Raw genomic sequence first — 19168 nt, forward strand, 5'->3', positions numbered from 1 at the left:
CTTGAAATAGTTTCTGCATCACAGCAACACTTGTGCGAACAATGACATTGATTTGTGCAATGGTGACTTATGTATACATAACCGAGTCAGCCGGTGGAATAATAGCGTACCATACCCACGATAGTTTGCAATAATACTGAGTAAATAACATACAACAGAGTAGCCAGGTCCGCCTGTGGAATTTCCTTTGTAAACTGATCCCTCTTTAGACCAGAGGACCCGAGTGTGACCAAAGTTCAACACTTCCCGAGTCACTTCAGAACAAGTCAGTCAACAAGGATCAATCCAAGGAGCTGACAGGTCAGGAGAATGGGGCAGTATCGAGGGGAGATGGGTATTTCCATTCTTGTCAGGTGAGGATTTTGTTAAGCAAAAGGAATTGATTTTAAGGTGAAAAAAAAAAAAAATTACAGCTGTTCAACAAAACCAACAAGATATACGAGTCATAACTCGTGTAAACTTCATCTTAAAAAAGTTATTAATCATGACCAAAGGCACTTGTTTTGGCACAAATGATTCATACTTTGTTTTTGCTTGATATTCTATCCCAGTGGATCACTGTCACTGTGTTTTTTTTTAATAACAATATTATCATTAGCACTTGTAAACTGTCAATGGCTCCAATTCAAATTTGTTGACATTCATAAAAGGGGTTATTGCAAATCAGAGCGACCGAACTGAATCAGCTTGACAGGGTGATCATAAAAAATCCTTTTTTTCCACCTGAACTCAAGTTTCATTTTATCTTTTAGATGCCTTCTATGGCACAAAAGACCCAAATAAACGACAACAAAACACCAGAAAATTCAATGGGGCACAGCACGGTGGTCTCTTTAGCGCTCCCGCCTCAAGTCCAGAGTGACACTGGTCACCCCTGCACCGCCACTGCAGACTCGTAGGCATTAAACTTTCGGTGACACGAAAGCCTCTTTGAGAATCATGGAGTGAATTGTGCTACCGGGATAAACACACCGAGGCCATTAAGAAACATGGACATCTATGGTGTCGTTTTATCATTTAGAAAATGTGTCCGTTTCTGGTTCAAACCTCATCCAAAATTCAAATTTCACCTCATGTCAACTAGGGGTTTGAGATTATTCCCAGAATAATCCTACTCATTTTGGAGTTAGACTCACTTAAAAATGTCCAGATATCTATATACTTCTCATCTGTAATGTCCTTCTTGCAGACCATGCAAACCCTCATTGTCTACCGTCTGAACTGGGAACTTGCATGATATTTACTCACATAGAACTGTTTAAATGTTCTTCAATTACAAGTGGGACGTTACAGACGAGCACCATGGAGGTATTTGGATGTTTTTAAGTGTCTTTTTTAGACGAAGAAAACGAGACATCTAAAAATAATCCCAACCCTTAGTCGACATGAGGGCGAGAAGAAAATTATGGGTGAACCATCACTTTAAATGTTTGGGCAAACAGAACAACAACAACTTGTTTTTGTCATCAGTGTCTTCAAGACGAATGACACATTTTCTCTTCACATTCAAGCCCGAACCATCAAATCAAACACGGAGTCTCCATTTAAATGTCAGCCAGTAACCCTGCAAAATGGCCACGAAGTGATTAAAAACAATGAGATGTAGCAACGATCTACTTTAAATTCCAGATTATAATTACGTCTGTTTACTGTGTTTATTTGACTACATCGTCATTGCCAATTGGCCACTAACATTCCTGGTCGTAATGACTGGTACTACTGGCAGGTCACCAAAAACAAAGTACACAACGCTGCTTCTCGATAAACCATCTATGGTAGACACTTAGAAAAGACTCACCTCATAAGACCAGACACACTGAACGCCGGCGAACCTCCTGACACAGCGGCCGACCTCCACGTCCTCATGCGTGGTGTACATCTCCTGAAGACACTCCCGGATGTGCGGCACCATCCTTCGGAGGACCTCGCGGCTCATGATGACTCCAGGCCCGCCCATGCAGAAGTTCTCCCCCGGCTCCAGGGCCAGCTTGCCCAGCTCGTCCCGGGCCCCCATGCCCGTCTGCCCGAGGAAGATGGCCTCGCTGCTGTTGAGGCTGCGAAGGAAGCCCTCCAGCCTCTCGCTCTTGATGTAGACGTCGTCGTCGGCCCGCATGAACCACTCGTACTTGTCGAGGTAGTGATCGTGCATGTACTTGAGCATCATGAACGACTTCTTCTGCGGGGGGTACGAGTCGTCCACATTGGGCAGAGCCACGATCGGAATGGGTATGGACGTGTCGGAGCCCTCGCTGGAGAAGAACTCCACGCGACCCGGTATCGTCTGAGCCCACGTCCTGCAAGAGACAGACAATCCACATTAAACTTCTATGAACACAAGAGTCAGGAGGGTAAACAGTACCGTAGGGGACCGTGGAACTCGCCCTAAAACAACCCTTTAACTGTATTTATGCAGCTCTCAAGAGGTAGAGTAGAACATGGAACCCCTTTTTTTTGACAGCTAACCATTTTATTCTGTTTTTATGCCCCTCAAAATAAATGGAGAAAATATTGTTGTCATATTTAGACAAAAAGGTCATTTTTCTAACAGTTTCTTTTACACAAAGGGTTTGTAAATATTTTTTGCCATAGTAAGGTTCATCGTAATTGTTTTTTCTACCATATTTTAGCTCTTCGCTCCTCTCTTTTGGATTGACAGGCCATCACGTCAATCACAGTATATAATGTGACCCACCCCTGACCTACACTCTCTCAAGACTTCACCCTTGATTCACGATTCACTAGTTGGACTTCTCTACGGTCTTGTTAGGAGTCCACAATGGTCTGGTAATGTTCTCCTAAACAATGGGATTTTTGTGTCAGATTGTAGGGAGACAGAAATGAAAGGGAAACCAAGTCAAAAATGTGTATTTTAGAGAGTTATATACGTACGCAAGTGTCGAGAAAACGGTAACCCTAACCATGGATTCATTTGACTTAAAGGGTAGAATCAATATTTGATTAATTCACATGTACATTTACATTTTAATCCTGCGCACACATGTTATCACTGTAGGTAAACCCTTGAACAAACAGTGTTTATTTAAAAAAAAACGATCGGTCCATAGTCTGTGTCACTGATGTAATGGTGTTTGTTCAGGCACATTGAAAACAGGGAATACGAGTAGATGACAAAACATAACATACAAGTCGTTACATATGAGCCGTGTTTCTAATGTTTACCTCTGTGATAACAAGCACAAGAGACAAAGACGTGATTCATAGAAGAGAAAAATACACACTTTTTGTCAGTAGAATATTCATGACAGTACATACAGCGACTTTGGAGCTCAGTGGAATCTGTCGCTTTTAACTGAATAACCAAATGGTCATTTTAATAAAAAGAAAGCAGGACCAAATAAAGATGAAGGTAATGATATGATCTAAATCGGGCTAAAAATAAACTGAGCAATACTTTGATCTTTTAAAACGTGAAACTTTAGAGGGAAAGCAGCTATGCAGCCGAAAAATAAAATAAAAAAGGCTTTAGAATGTTTATTGTATCCGTGTGATCTAAAGGAACCAAATTCAAGAACGTTTGAGGAAATCATCATTAGCTACCACTGATTTCATCTCTGAAAGATCGTCATATCAGCATTTCAGCACACAAAAAAAAAAAAAATAGCAGAAACATTTTCTTAATATTCATAAATGTAAACCCCGTTACATATTTGTTATGCCTTGACATTGAAATTTCATTATAACATTTTGGGCTTATTTCCTTATGAACAACCACTGCTCTTATAAAGAACTACAACAAACAAAATAAAAAAGGTCATTGTTACCAAGGTCCATTTTTTTCTTTGAAAAACATTTGTGGGATAAAAGGTAAAATATCAATAAAGAGCCACAAAGTGGACCAGTTGGAGGTCGATCCACCAAACAACTACTTTTCGAAAGGGATTATTTTGAAAAACCAGGTCAAATTTTTTATATTTTTATATATTTTATATTTCTTTTGACATTTTATGGAGTGAGGTGGATCATTTCTTTAGAAAACAGTGATGATTTGTCCTCAGGCTCACATTGTCTCGCTTCTACTTCTGATAATCCGATTCTCAAACTCATGCAAAAGCAAAAGAAATCCAATATTTCCATACGTCTAAACATTGTATACATCCTATCGAGAGACTCAGATTTAATAAGACTGATCATCATCCCTGACGCTTCCTTTTAGACACCGTCTGAGCCAAAGGGTTAAGAGCTGAAAAAACTGTTGGCAACTGATCATTTTCTATCAAATTAGGACAAACAAATGAGTTACTATTAGTAATGTTTTTCCCTAATTGTCTCCTTTATGTCATCAGCCGTGCTGTCGAACATATTCCCACGAACCTTTGACTGGAAAAAAAAACATGTGTGGCAGATGCTAAAATATGTGGCTGGAATAACTAAAATCAGGCTTCAAGGGGTTCAAGCTGTTGCATGTTTGATTTTAATCATTATCTGCAACATCTACTAACAAGTTTTCCCAACCTCCATCTGCTGACTCATCCTTTTCTTCGCACAAAAGCGACATATTGCAACAGTGTACCTCCTACGTATCATTTTCACAGAGTGATGAGTTAAACCTCTGGACGCACCGTATGCATGCAAGCGTACGGTAGAAGCGCCGAGAGACGCATCATTAACCGAAGCCGCTGACGATATTTATGATCTGCCGACAGTGTGTGCTTCACAGACATGAAGAACAGTCGACGTCTTTGTTATTATTTATAACCGTCTCTCGGCTGAAGCTTCAGAAGGAAGACTAAATATAACACGCGGTGGCCAGATGAGTTTTGTGTTCTCGAATTAAAAACTGCTCGTTTGTGTCATCGCTTCAAAAAGCTGTATTGTACTATGATATTATTTTATTATTTTGAGAAGCATCCAAATCAAGCTTTAGAAACAAGCATCAACAAGTGGACTTACTTGGAAGCGTTATGAGCATCATGATGAAGTTTGGAGTGAAACAACACACACCTGAATGCCTAAAGGTCAGGTAGAATTCCATTAATTTGGCTAAAGTATAATGTAATTTGTTTTCTCTTTAATGGTTTGATGAAAAGGGCAAACACAACACATGCAGCAGGTCGATAGAGGCTTCTTTAGACTGGGGTTAAGTTATCGACCGTTTCATTTGTGCTCAAAAGTATGAAAAAAGAAAAAAAAAATGAATTGAAAACATTAATATTGAGTCAATTATGTGTAGTTGCCACGGAAATTAAAGCAAAAATATTAAATGAAATGAAGACAACGCTGTCGCATTTAGCGTTTCAAAATAGCTTCTGGTTGTTCACAACGTCAGACGGCATCAACATTATCAGGCCCGACACCGTCAAGGCTGCCATTCAAGGACCCCCTCTCTTCATCAAGGCTTCCATTTTTTTTTTCCAAGACCAGTTATTATCTTGAGAGGTTCGACCTTGGGCGGAATTCCTGATTGTTGTTGGCGACACTCATGGAAGCAAGTTACGTTGTTGTCAATGATTCTAATGGATTAAATGGTATAAAGTACAAAATTGGGTGCAACAAGAACAGACGTAGGATCTCTGCAAATATTTATCCCATTGAGAAGTAAGTAAGTAAGTAATTTTCATTTATATAGCGCTTTTCCAGACCCTCAACAAAGTATATACTTTAAAGATCAAGATAAAATTGATAACACAACAGGAGTTCCAGAAAATCAAGGAAAAGCCTGAACAAATAAAAACGTCTTAAGATGTTTCTTGAAGGAGTCAGTAGATCCATCAAGCGCAAAGAGAGAGGAAGATGGTTCCAAAGCTTAGGAGCAACAGCCTGAAAAGATTTCTCTCCTCTGGTCCTGAACCGTGTGCGTGGAACCATCAGTAGATTCTGATCCACAGACCTCAGAGCCCGAGCTGGGGTGTAAGTCTGGATTAGATCACTGATGGAAGGTCTGACCATGAATAGATCTGAAAGTAAGAACCAAAATTTAAAAAGTTGATCCTGAAAGAAACTGGCAGCCAGTGAAGAGTTTTAAGGATCGGAGAAATGTGAGTTCTTCTACTAGAGAAAGCTAGGGTAACCCAATCCTGACATGATTAGGATAGAGCTGAGCCAAAGGGAGAAGCTACCGATTTAGCTACACATCCATGAGCGTTGGTTAGTGACTCAAAGTACAAAAATTAAATACAATTTCTACAGAGGTCGGATCCCAGGGTTTTTTTTTATGTAGGAATCCAAAATGTTCCTCACAAACACAAATCCTGAATCTCTGTTTAGGAGCTCCTTGTAAAGCCTGAGTGACAGACATTAAATCAGCTTTCATATGGGCTCTTTGTGAAATTAAATGGTTCCTGAGAGTTGTCTACAATCCAGACATCTCCTCATTGGAAGTGAACACCCTTGAGGGAAAAGCTTTCACGAGACAGAAAAAAAACAAAAAATCTTCTGCTGCAACATCAATGGAACTGTTGGCATCCGAGTTTCGGAAGAAGATTTGGGCTCGACTCCAACCCTGGAGTGCCATTAAAAGATTCCTGCAAGTGAAAAAAAATCAGCGACGGTTTTTCCACAACGTCATCATTGCGTAACAAGAGCGCGGTTGCTCCGCACACTTGGACGGTCTCGCTGACATATTTAAACCGGTGTCAACAAATCGTGATCACGAAAACAATGAGATGGTTGTGTTGTCGAAATATCACAACAGATCTGAGAAGCTCTTGCTTGGCAGACAAAAGGTCCACACGGCGAAAATAATAAGGGATTTAAACTGGAGGCTCCGGCTCCGTGTGGAGTCGAAAGTCCAGAAGACTTTCAGGAAGAAGGTCACCTAGCTTGAAGCATCTCTGGTCCTTGGTACTTTTTTTATCAATTACGGAGATGTTCTCCAAGAGCTTGAGTTAACAAACACACTGCGTAGCTTGACTAGACCCCATTAATCGGACTGTACGTCACAAAACGATATTAAACTTAATTAAAGCAAAATTTATTTTAGAAATAAATTAAAGTTTCTCATGTCAGTGGTGCAATAATTTGACCAGTTTGATTCCTCGTCTCTACCGGAGAAGGCTTTACCTCCCCATGACATCACGAAGGGAATAAACGAAAGATAATTCAAAAAGCACATCATCTTAAGATAAAGAATAAAGGGGGCGTTATCTTCTAGTAATAATCTACTGGAAGTCGGGAGAGACTCACTTGTGACCCGTCACGATCTGAACGACTCAAGTCTAATGTCTAATACAGAGAACGTGTGGCGGGACCTTCAACCACATGAAACCGTGAAGGCTCCGTCGATAGTTCAAAGAAAGATAAATGATTCAAAGCTAAGTTCAAGTTACACTAATAAAAGTCTTTAAATTATAGGGTACAGACCTGAATATGGTTGGAAATAAGAATGTCAGGTTTATATAATACATTGAGAATAAAGTTTGACCGACATCAAATGGTTCGCTCACACAGAAACCATAATTTGAGTCTATAGAGCTGGTCCTTCCATTAGGTGGGATCGAGCCGCCAGATTGAATTTCCAGAACTTAAGTCTTACATTAAGAGGATGTCGGAGGACCGTCGTTGACTTGTATACGCAGCCAGTCTCGATTGTTGAGACACTACTTTTTTCATCTTACAGGAATTCGTACTCGATCATTCCATGTTTACATTCAGCGCAATGCCTTCAAGGGGTCGTTTCAGGGGAAGAAACTGGAGAGGCTGAAGGGAACATATACAGCGAGACACCAGGAGCAAAACATACCCATTTCTGGAGACGGGTCAAGACAGACGCTAACCATTACACCACTGCGGCAATACAAGTTTGAATGTACAGGTACTGATTTGTACCAATTTAAACTCTGCAGCCAGAATTCTGAGCCGCTCTAGTAGAAGAACTCACATTTCTCCGATCTTTAAATCTCTTCACTGGCTGCCAGTTTCTTTCAGGATCAACTTTAAAATTCTGGTTATTACTTTCAGATCTATTCATGGTCAGACCTTCCATCAGTGATCTGATCCAGACTTACACCCCAGCTCGGGCTCTGAGGTCTGTGGATCAGAATCTACTGATGGTTCCTGAACACGGTTCAGGACCAGAGGAGAGAAGTCCTTCCAGACTGTTGCTCCTAAGCTTTGGAACCATCTTTGTGTTTGATGATCTACTAACTCCTTCAAGAAACATCTGAAGACATTCTTATTTGTGTTTTTCCTATGACCTTTTTAAAGCATTTATTTTAACTGTGTATTGTGTTTGCGTTAAAGCGCTTTGTGACCCTGGTCTAGAAAAGTCGCTTCACAAATGACAATCAATAAATGCAATTATCTTTCTGAAAAAAATAAACTTGCAGCAGTGAAACATATTCTATATGATCGTCCATAAATATAGGAGAATCGTATTGATTTTGAAAAAAGCTGGAAGTAAACTCATCCAGCAGGAGTCTAATGATGGAATTCTAGTTTAGCGAGATAACAGTGTCCGAGCGGTGATTCATCACTCAATACATCATACATCCGACTGCTCCATTACCCTGGAAGTCGTAAGGATCCGCTCGAGGGTCAACCGGGGTTAACAGGCTGGAAAGAAAAACTAATAAAAGAAGGAATCTCGATGAAGTAAGATGGAAATACAGGGTCTTTGTAAAATTGCTTCACTATAAAACCAGAATTATTCAGTTTATTATAAAGATACCAAATGTGTAAAGAATAATTTGTGAATAAAAGGATCGAATATTGATCACAAATTAAATTATAAGGACTTGAACATTGACTTAAGTAGGAAACGATCATCTCTGGTAGAAAGATCTGATCCATGCTGACCACAAACACTGGTCTCTATTCTGCTCAACCAACCGCATCATGAGGGTCCAGTACCCCCGAGGACCGGTACCTTTCTGATGCTTTCTGTCACCGATTATTGATTTATTTATTACTTTCAATTGGTTTTGTTTTAATAAAATAAAGAAGGTATTTTCCTTCAGAGTAGCTTGACACGTCAAAACGCATGTTTAAGTTAAGAATATTGAAAGAAATTAACCTTTAAACTAGTGAAACACAAACTCTATAAGATTTATTTTTAGCGTTTCTATCTAAAGGTTGGTCCGTGAATAAAATACTGACATAATCCTGGTCTGTGGTGAGAAAAAACTTCAACAGACTGGGAAGTAAAATAAGATGGAATTATTGGATCTTCTTTATAATCAAATTGAAATATTCAGTTTATTATAAAAGATATCAAGATGGAAATACTGTAAATACATTGGTTTAACATATAGAGCCAAGTTTGTGTTGCTTATGTTGTGCGTTTTTTTTTTTTCATTCTTTTATTCTGTACTGACACCACAAAAATCCTATGTCAGGTAAAAAAATAAGTATTTTTTACTCGGGTTTTTAAATAGGTATGTCGTTGTGTTCCGAAAGGCGCCTTATAAATAAATAATAATAATAAAAAAAAACATTATTTAATGATATATTGCAGGCCGGATTCACAGGATCTTTGAAATATAAATATTCAGGTTATTCTATAAGATACCAAGATGGAAACACTGTAAATATATTGCTTTATCTTATAGATGTAAATCTGTCTTGCTTGTTTAGTGTGTTTTATTGTTTGTATTCTGTACTGACAGCACCATAAAAAAAACATATGTTGCATTTAAAAAAAACTGGCAATAAATGTTGCCCTTGTGTTTTAAGAGAGGTGTCTTATAAATAAAAAGATACATTATTATTAAATAATATAGGCTGGATTTACAGGAAATATTGCTTCATTACAACAAATAAAAATGGAAATATTCAGTATATTATAAAGATACCAAGATGGAAATACTGTAAATATATTGCTTTATCTTATAGATGTAAATCTGTCTTGCTTGTTTTATGAGTTTTATTCTTTACTGACACAAAAAAACATATGTTGCACTTAAAAAAACTGGCAATAAAAGTTGCAATACCCTTGTGTTTTAAGAGAGGTGTCTTATAAATAAAAAGATACATTATTATTAAATAATATAGGCTGGATTTACAGGAAATATTGCTTCATTACAACAAATAAAAATGGAAATATTCAGTATATTATAAAGATACCAAGATGGAAATACTGTAAACATATTGCTTTATCTTATAGATGTAAATCTGTCTTGCTGGTTTTATGAGTTGTATTCTGTACTGACACAAAAAAACCATATGTTGCACTTAAAAAAACTGGCAATAAAAGTTGCAATACCCTTGTGTTTTAAGAGAGGTGGCTTATAAATAAAAAATATACATTATTATTAAATAAAATAGGCTGTATTTACAGGAAATATTGCTTCATTATGAAAAATAAAAAAATGGAAATATTCAGTTGATTCTAAAGATACCAAGATGGAAATACTGTAAATATATTAGTTTATCTTATAGAAGTTTACATTCATTTAATGCGTGTAATCTTAGTTATTAGTTTGATTAAACGTGTAAATAAATAGATGCAACATTGAATCACGACTGACTGAAGTAAGAAAAAGCATCATCTCACAGAGTCCAGTGTCTCTGGTCCTAAAGATGTGATCCGGGACCACAGACACCGGGTCACCATCACAGACACACACACGAGGCCTCCACCAGGTGAGCACCAGAAACCAGCGGGTGTTCCTCCACGTACCTGTGCGCCGCCACGGCCCGGTTGTTCAGGTACTTCTGCGCCGTCATGACTCCCACGAAGAGGAAGCGGCTGGACCTGGAGCCGGACTTCTTCTCCGTCTTCTCCGGCGAACCGTTATCCTGCGAGGAGGAGGACCAGAGCGCCGCCGCCGCGTACTCCTTCCTCAGCGCCGCGTTCAAGCCTCCGCACCCGGCGGCGGCACCGGCGGAGGAACCGGCGGCGGCACCGGCGGGGCTCGCCTTCCGCTTGTGGCCGCCCGTCTTCAGGTCGCCGGCGCGCGGAAGGATGAGTCTGGACGCCAGCGTGAAGCCAACCACCAGTCCCAGCAGAACACTAAACCATGCTCTTCGGCTTCGACCTGCCATTCCCGAGCAACTTCAAGCAAAACCTCCCGGGGTCCCACCTCAGTCCACCCCCCTCTTTGAACCGGCGAGTAGGGGGATGAATAAAAAAAGAAAAAAGCGATAGAATAAATAAAAGAGTTCAAAGAGTCCGTGTCGCGGTGCGAAAGCGCTTTTCTCTCCGCTGCCTACGTAGCATCACCGCCGCCACCTGAACGCGTCTCCGCCGCCGCTGCTGCTGCTGCCGCCTCTGGTGCTTCAGCGAGTCCGTGCGTCGTGCTTCTCCTGCGGGTTCAAACGCCCGTCAACGACCTCCCTCTGCCTCGAGCAGCGGCTCCTTCCTCGCCATTATCTGACCCTTGCGAACGAGGGTCCGAGAGGGTTTTAACGCGAGGTTTGAACCAAGCGAACTTCCGTAGAAGCGACGTGACTGGCTGCCCGAGCGCGGAGGCTCCCCCGCGACCCGGTGACGCTGCTGCGTTCACGGCGCCTCGGAAATCGCAACCTCGCTTTTTTTCACTTTTTTTTTAAATTTCCTGCTTTATATCCTAGTTTTTTTTTTAGTTTTAACTATGCGTCAAATAAACACCTTCTGATTGAATTCCAACAACATATACATAAGAAAAGTTTAAAAAATCTGGGAATGAAAGTAAGTCCGTGTGATGCCCTTGTGTTTCTAAGTAATAAAAAGATACATTATTATTAAGTAATAATTGATAATATAGGCTGGATTTACAGGCAATATTGCTTCATTATAATAAAAAAATGGAAATATTCAGTTTATTATAAAGATACCAAGATGAAAATACTGTAAATATATTGCTTTATCTTATAGATGTAAATATTTCTTGCTTGTTTTGTGTGTTTTATTGTGTTTATTCTTTTCCGACACCACCATTAAAACAAAAACATGTTGAATAGTTTTTTTTTGTTGTTTTAAACATACGTCAAATAAACACCTTCTGACTGAATTCCAACAACATATACATAAGAAAAGTTAAAAAAAAATCTGGCAATGAAAGTAAGTCCGTGTGATGCCCTTGTGTTTCTAAGTAATAAAAAGATACATTATTATTAAATAATAATTGATAATATAGGCTGGATTTACAGGCAATATTGCTTCATTATAATAAAAAAAATGGAAATATTCAGTATATTATAAAGATACCAAGATGAAAATACTGTAAATATATTGCTTTATCTTATAGATGTAAATATTTCTTGCTTGTTTTGTGTGTTTTATTGTGTTTATTCTTTTCCGACACCACCATTAAAACAAAAACATGTTGAATAGTTGTTTTTGTTTGTTTTAAACATACGTCAAATAAACACCTTCTGACTGAATTCCAACAACATATACATAAGAAAAGTTTAAAAAATCTGGGAATGAAAGTAAGTCCGTGTGATGCCCTTGTGTTTCTAAGTAATAAAAAGATACATTATTATTAAGTAATAATTGATAATATAGGCTGGATTTACAGGCAATATTGCTTCATTATAATAAAAAAATGGAAATATTCAGTATATTATAAAGATACCAAGATGAAAATACTGTAAATATATTGCTTTATCTTATAGATGTAAATATTTCTTGCTTGTTTTGTGTGTTTTATTGTGTTTATTCTTTTCCGACACCACCATTAAAACAAAAACATGTTGAATAGTTTTTTTTTTGTTTTAAACATACGTCAAATAAACACCTTCTGACTGAATTCCAACAACATATACAATAATAAAAAGTCAACGAACGAATGAGAATTTTATAAAAAAAAACGGAAAATACATATTCATTTATTTGCTCCATTACTTTGTTTTGGAATCTTAAACGTACTGAGAAAAAAAATGTATGTATGTCGTGGAGAAAATACTCGCTTCATCCATGCGGTTTTTAACTTATATTGAGATTTAAAAAAAGAAAAGGTAACTTTCAGGAAAATTGATTTTTCGTCACGCAAAACAAGTCTCTGGCTCCCCCTGGTGGTATTTTATTTTCTGGACACTTTTTTATCTTTTTTATATCCTGCTTTATATCCTAGTTTTTTTTAAACTATGCGTCAAAAAAACACCTTCTGACTGAATTCCAACAACATATACAATAATAAAAGACAATGAACGAATTTTATACAACGTAAACTACATATTAATTGATTTGCTATACTACTTTATTTTGGCATCTGAAACGTACTGAAAAATAAATAGAAAAGGTAAATATAATCAATGCTATATGTCGTGGAGAAAATAATTATTTACTTATTTAACTTGGATTTACAGGAAATGTTGCTTCATTATAAAAATAAATATTCAGTTTATTATAAAGATACCGAGATGGAAATACTGTAAATATATTGCTTTATCTTATAGATGTAAATATTTCTTGCTTGTTTTGTGTGTTTTATTGTGTTTATTCTTTTCCGACACCACCATTAAAACAAAAACATATGTTGAATTAGAAAAACGCTACACCCCACTTCTTTTTTATATCCTGCTTTATATCCTAATTGTTTTTTTTAACTATGCGTCAAATGAACACTTTCTGACTGAATTCCAACAACATATACAATAAAAAAAAGTCAATGAACGAATAAGAATTTTATAAAAACGGTCTTATATATTGAGATTAAAAATAAGAAGTAAATGTAACTTTCAGGAAAATTGATTCTTCAAAACAAGTCTCTGACTCCCCCTGGTGGCCATCTTGTTTAATGCTCAGGGTCTCCTGGTGTTGTAATTTATATTTTTTATATTTATAGAGCGCTTGTCTAGACCAGGGTCACAAAGCGCTTAAACAAACAAAAGAAAATACTCAAAAAATATATACTAAAAAGATCAAGATAACACCAAGAAAAACAAAGGTGTCCTTCAAGAACTTTTAAATACCATTTCTTTATTTTCAAATCATCACCACCGTCAGATTAATTTTCACCCGATGGTGTGTCGTAAATATTTATTCCATTCTCAAATGTCATACAGTTTTTTCCTCTTCATTTATTTCCAAAACAATGTGCAGAAGGTAACGAGCTCATGGCTACAGGACAGAAGACTCTAGATTCATGTCGTTTAGATAATCATTCCTCAGCGAAGACACAATAAAACGCGGTTTAAAAAAACAAACAAAACAAAAACCGCCGACCCTGAACGTCATCGGACAAACCTGCTGGTCGGTGACCATTTACAGGCGTGTCGTCATATCGAGATCACGTGATCCCACCAGACCCTGGAGCTCTGTGAGAAGGAAAGGAAGAAGAAGAAGAAGGAGAAGAAGGAGGAGTCCTTAAGTCACTAAAGAGCTGGAGAGACTGAAGGGTCTAGAGGGTTGGTGGGCTCGAGTTCAGTGGGTCGGTGAGGACTTTAGGACATCAGAGATGATGGTCTCTCTGATGGACTTTAACCTCATCCACCAGATGATGGACCTCTTCTGCCTGGTCTCCAGGAGCACGAGGCACCTCCTCCTCCTCCTCCTCCTCCAGCCAGAGGGTTGTAGTCTGAGACACACAGCAGCACACAGATGGAGTCACGGTCAATAATCACTGCACTCGCATCAGAGACACATTAAACATCAATATTTATCAAAGGTACACAGTTGAAGTAGTAGTAGAAGTTAAAGTAGAATTAGAAGTAGTAGTAGTAGTAGTATTAGTAGAAGTAGTAGTTGTAGTGGAAGAAGAATAAGTAGTAAAAGTTGAAGAAGTTGTAGTTGTACTAGAAGTTGTAGTAGTAGTAGTAGAATTTTTAAACATTAAAGTAGTAGAAGTTAAAATAGAAGTCGTTGTAGTAGTAGTAGTATTATGAAAAGTCAAAGAAGAAGTACTAGGCGTTAAAGTTGAATTTGTAATAGTAGTAGAATTATTAAAAGTTGAATTAGAAGTAGTAGAAGTTAAAGTTGAGGTTGTAGTAGTAGAATTTGCAAAAGTTGAAGTAGAAGTAGTAGAAGTTATAGTAGAATTAGACGCATAAGTAGTAGTAGTAGAATTATTAAATGTTGAAGTAGAAGTAGTAGAAGTTATAGTAGAAGTAGACGTATAAGTATAGTAGTAGAATTATTCAATGTTGAAGTAGAAGTAGTAGAATTTAAAGTAGAAGTTGAGCTAGAAGCAGAAGTAGAATTTTTAGAAGTTGAAGTAGAAGTAATAAAAGTTATAGTACAAGTAGACGTATAAGTAGTAGTAGTAGAATTATTAAATGTTAACAGTATTAGGTGTTTTTTTTTCTTATCTTTTTGGACAAAGTCAGGTCTATTTTATTTATATATATATATATATATATATATATATATACATGCAGCACAGCATGTATATATAATGGGCACGAATAGGGCTCAGTTTTCTTCGTCCAAATAGAGAAACCAAAAAAACCATCCAAACACCTCCTCAGTGCTCGTCTGTACGACCATCATGTGTTCAAACACCCAGACCTACCAGAACTGCGGAGAGGCTTCTTGTCCGTCTTTGGTTTGACAGCTGCCACCGATGAGCCGCTGTCCTCGGCAGCCTGCAGAATAAAACACCATACATGTATTTTACCACTTTTACATGAATCCCAAGAGAATTAGTATTATTTTTTAAATCCAAATCAAATCTCTTAATATTTTCTTCATGTGTCTTCTATCTTAATTTCTTTTTCAAAACGTCAGAGATTATAATGTCTGGAAAACATGTTGTCTTGGTTTAGACTTATTCGATAATCTATTGGAATTGTAGAACTCGTTTGTTAAAAAGAGGAATCCAAGATTTTATCGAAAAAACATAAATCATTTTACTCTCCCGTGAAACTGTCTTTGTCGTCGTTTAATAAAAACAACGATCTTGAACCGACCTGAGACAGCTTGGCTTTGTAACTCTTCCCCTGCTGCATGCTCTCCCAGATCTCGATCTTCTGCTTCCTCCTCTCTTCTTCTTGCTGTCGAACGAAGAGAGAGTCAGGCTCGTCTGCGAGCGAAAACCTGCGTCTTCAAGACACTGACCTGCTGTTGCTTCTCCTTGAAGAGCACCGCACTGGCGTCCTGCTCCTCCTGCATGCGTCTGCGAGCCGCTTCCATCCCCTCCTGGCGCCGCGCCACGGAATCTGCATCTTCAAATACATAAAGACAATATTTATAAATACTTTTCACAAGTTATCAAATAAAGTAGGTTATCAAATAAGTTATTAAAGTGTAACTAACGTGTTGATTTAAGTGTTTTTTTTCATCGCAATATTGACATTAGAAAATGATCTTAAGCCCCGCCCACCGAAAAAAACACGTTGACCATAACCACGCCCACTCGGCTGTGATTGGGACAAACGTCGAGGTTTGTCAATGCGAGTCATCAATCACGGACAGTGTCCACCTCCGAAGGACTCGTTGTATAAACAAAGCGGGGCGTGATTACAGCTGGCTGGAGGAGGAGTGAAGCCGTTATTACATCATGATGGACTCTCATAACCTCTCGTTCGCCCAGATTTCAGAGCAACTTTATAAAGTAATGAGTTAAAAAACATGAGCTGTGTCTCAAATCATATACTTCTCTTAGTTCACTGGTCAGGATAGTGTACATACTAACTAGTAACTAATTCTCCACAGATAGTATGTCTCAAATCTTCTTCTTCTACTACCATTTAACCATGGTTTCAACAGGAACACTATCACCACCTGCTGGCAGCACATTTTGTTTGGATCAAGAAATATGAGAAACTAAATATTCGCGGGATATTTGCGACAGTATCAGCACCGAAGATGTGTCATCGTCCTACTGCTGCTGAAAATACACATGTTAGTATATGTGTGTGTGTATATATATATAAATATATATATATATGACATTACTTCCGTTTACAACGTCAACGTCACTAAGATGGAGCCGTTTAGTGTAGAAAGTGTCCATCGCTCCATACTCAGTGTTGTGTTTTAGTGACAATCTAGTGTGTATGGAGCACTACATTTCGCATACTTAGAATTGAGACGCACTTATGCACTAAAAATACCAAATTAAGTATGCAAGTATGAGATTTGAGACACAGCTCTGGTCATGATGAGCGACTGGCTGCATCTTGTAGAAGGACTTCAACGTTGGATGTCTAGATTCTACCTTAAACTCTATTTAATAAATTAAATCTGGATCGTTTGAAATCTCAGTCGTGGGTCGCTGTAACGGGGAAACAGTTTTTTTGTAAGTGGTATTGAGAAATAAAAAGACGAAAAAAACGGACAGACCTTGTGTCTCACTTGCTGTTCTGTTGGTAGTTTGTTGGGGTCTTCTTTTACTCAGGTGGGCAATAACGAGGTACAGGAGGACAGTCGCCGCCAGGAGGTACCATCCGTACACCGACAGCACTTCCCCTGCTGCAACAAAATAAAAGTCAATGATGCAGTTTGTCAATCGTGACAGGTCAGTATCACAGAACAAAAAAAAGGTAGTTATGGAGGTAAAGGTTTGTAAGTAAGTAAGTAAGTATTTTTTATTTATATAGCACTTTTCCAGACCAGGGTCTACTTTAAAGGTCAAGATATAACTGAGAAAACAAAAGGAGTTCCAGAAAATCAAGGAAAAGCCTGAACAAATAAAAATGTCTTCAGATGTTTCTTGAAGGAGTCAGAAGATCATCAAACACAGATGTTTCTTGAAGGAGTCAGTAGATCATCAAACACAGATGTTTCTTGAAGGAGTCAGTAGATCATCAAACACATATGTTTCTTGAAGGAGTCAGTAGATCATCAAACACAGATGTTTCTTGAAGGAGTCAGTAGATCATCAAACACAGTTGTTTCTTGAAGGAGTCAGTAGATCATCAAACACAGATGTTTCTTGAAGGAGTCAGTAGATCATCAAACACAGATGTTTCTTGAAGGAGTCAGTAGATCATCAAACACAGATGTTTCTTGAAGGAGTCAGTAGATCATCAAACACAGATGTTTCTTGAAGGAGTCAGTAGATCATCAAACACAGATGTTTCTTGAAGGAGTCAGTAGATCATCAAACACAGTTGTTTCTTGAAGGAGTCAGTAGATCATCAAACACAGTTGTTTCTTGAAGGAGTCAGTAGATCATCAAACACAGATGTTTCTTGAAGGAGTCAGTAGATCATCAAACACAGATGTTTCTTGAAGGAGTCAGTAGATCATCAAACACAGATGTTTCTTGAAGGAGTCAGTAGATCATCAAACACAGAGATGTTTCTTGAAGGAGTCAGAAGATCATCAAACACAGATGTTTCTTGAAGGAGTCAGTAGATCATCAAACACAGATGTTTCTTGAAGGAGTCAGTAGATCATCAAACACAGAGATGGTTCCAAAGCTTAGGAGCAACAGTCTGGAAGGATTTCTCTCCTCTGGTCCTGAAGCGTGTTCAGGAACCATCAGTAGATTCTGATCCACAGACCTCAGAGCCCGAGCTGGGGTGTAAGGCTGTATCAGAATCTACTGATGGAAGGTCGGACCATGGATAGATCTGAAAGTAAGTACCAGAATTTTAAAGTTGATCCTGAAAGAAACTGGAAGCCAGTGAAGAGTTTGAAGGAGAAATGTGAGTTCTTCTACTAGAGCGGCTCAGAATTCTCGCTGCAGAGTTTTGTATGAACTGCAGGCGAGACATCCTTCTTGTTTAGACACCAAAATAAACTGTTACAATAGTCCAGGCGAGAAGAAACAAACGCATGGATTATAAGATCCAGATCATGTTGTGAAAACATTTTCCTAAGTTTAGTGATTTTTCTCAGTTGAAGGAAACATTTCTGGTCAGTTTTCTGCAGTTTGTCTAAATACACTGTCAACATTTATGAACATTTTATTGCTATCTATTCATGAAATATGTTGTAAAAAAGACACACAAACAATGACACAACATGTTGGGCGGAAGTAACAACACAACAAATCTGATGTCAACATTAGCCACCTAGCTAGCACAAGTGCATGTTGCATCAGCCAAACGTCAAGGTTCCTCCTTCATCTATAGTTGTTTTTGTGTATTTGTTCGTGTGTAAGTTAATGTGTAAGTTGGTGTGCGAACATGGTTACCAAACAGAGTGAAGTATCCCAGGTCCTGGTTCTTCACTGGGCCCTTTTCCACCGGAGCATAGACCCCGTCGTCCACGTCCGTCACTTCCACATCTTCCATCTTCTCTGGCGTAAACCGGATCAATTCAATCTGACCGAAGGAACCGAGGTTTCGATCTTACGATCTTCACGGTAAGTTTCGGTGTCAACACACGATAGGTTTAGGTGGCTCCGTCGTTTCTGCGCATGCGCGTCGATCACTCATGACGACACTACTATACGAC

The 19168-nt window shown here is 38.4% G+C and overlaps 2 protein-coding genes across 2 annotated transcripts in view; both read right to left on the reverse strand.

The window, feature by feature from the left end:
• Window positions 1-11336, reverse strand: part of chsy1 (chondroitin sulfate synthase 1) — a 50986-nt gene extending 39650 nt beyond the window's left edge. Inside the window, exons 1-2 of the mRNA XM_087783368.1 lie at window positions 10577-11336; window positions 1799-2294 (exon numbers count right to left, since the gene is read on the reverse strand). Of these exons, the coding sequence (XP_087639494.1) occupies window positions 1799-2294; window positions 10577-10941 (861 nt within the window). The 5' untranslated portion in view covers window positions 10942-11336. The remainder of the gene's footprint in view (window positions 1-1798; window positions 2295-10576) is intronic.
• A 2445-nt stretch (window positions 11337-13781) lies between these two features.
• selenos (selenoprotein S) lies at window positions 13782-19141 on the reverse strand. The gene is made up of 6 exons (XM_087783358.1): window positions 18906-19141; window positions 17105-17233; window positions 15878-15984; window positions 15730-15813; window positions 15333-15405; window positions 13782-14399 (listed from the first exon to the last, which is right to left on the reverse strand). The coding sequence occupies exons 1-6, from the start codon at window positions 19003-19005 to the stop codon at window positions 14302-14304; spliced, it is 591 nt and encodes a 196-aa protein (XP_087639484.1). The 5' UTR covers window positions 19006-19141; the 3' UTR covers window positions 13782-14301.
• Window positions 19142-19168: the final 27 nt, after the last annotated feature.

This window comes from Callionymus lyra, chromosome 2 (genome assembly GCF_982586985.1).
Source record: "Callionymus lyra chromosome 2, fCalLyr1.hap1.1, whole genome shotgun sequence".
Classification (NCBI taxonomy): domain Eukaryota; kingdom Metazoa; phylum Chordata; class Actinopteri; order Syngnathiformes; family Callionymidae; genus Callionymus; species Callionymus lyra.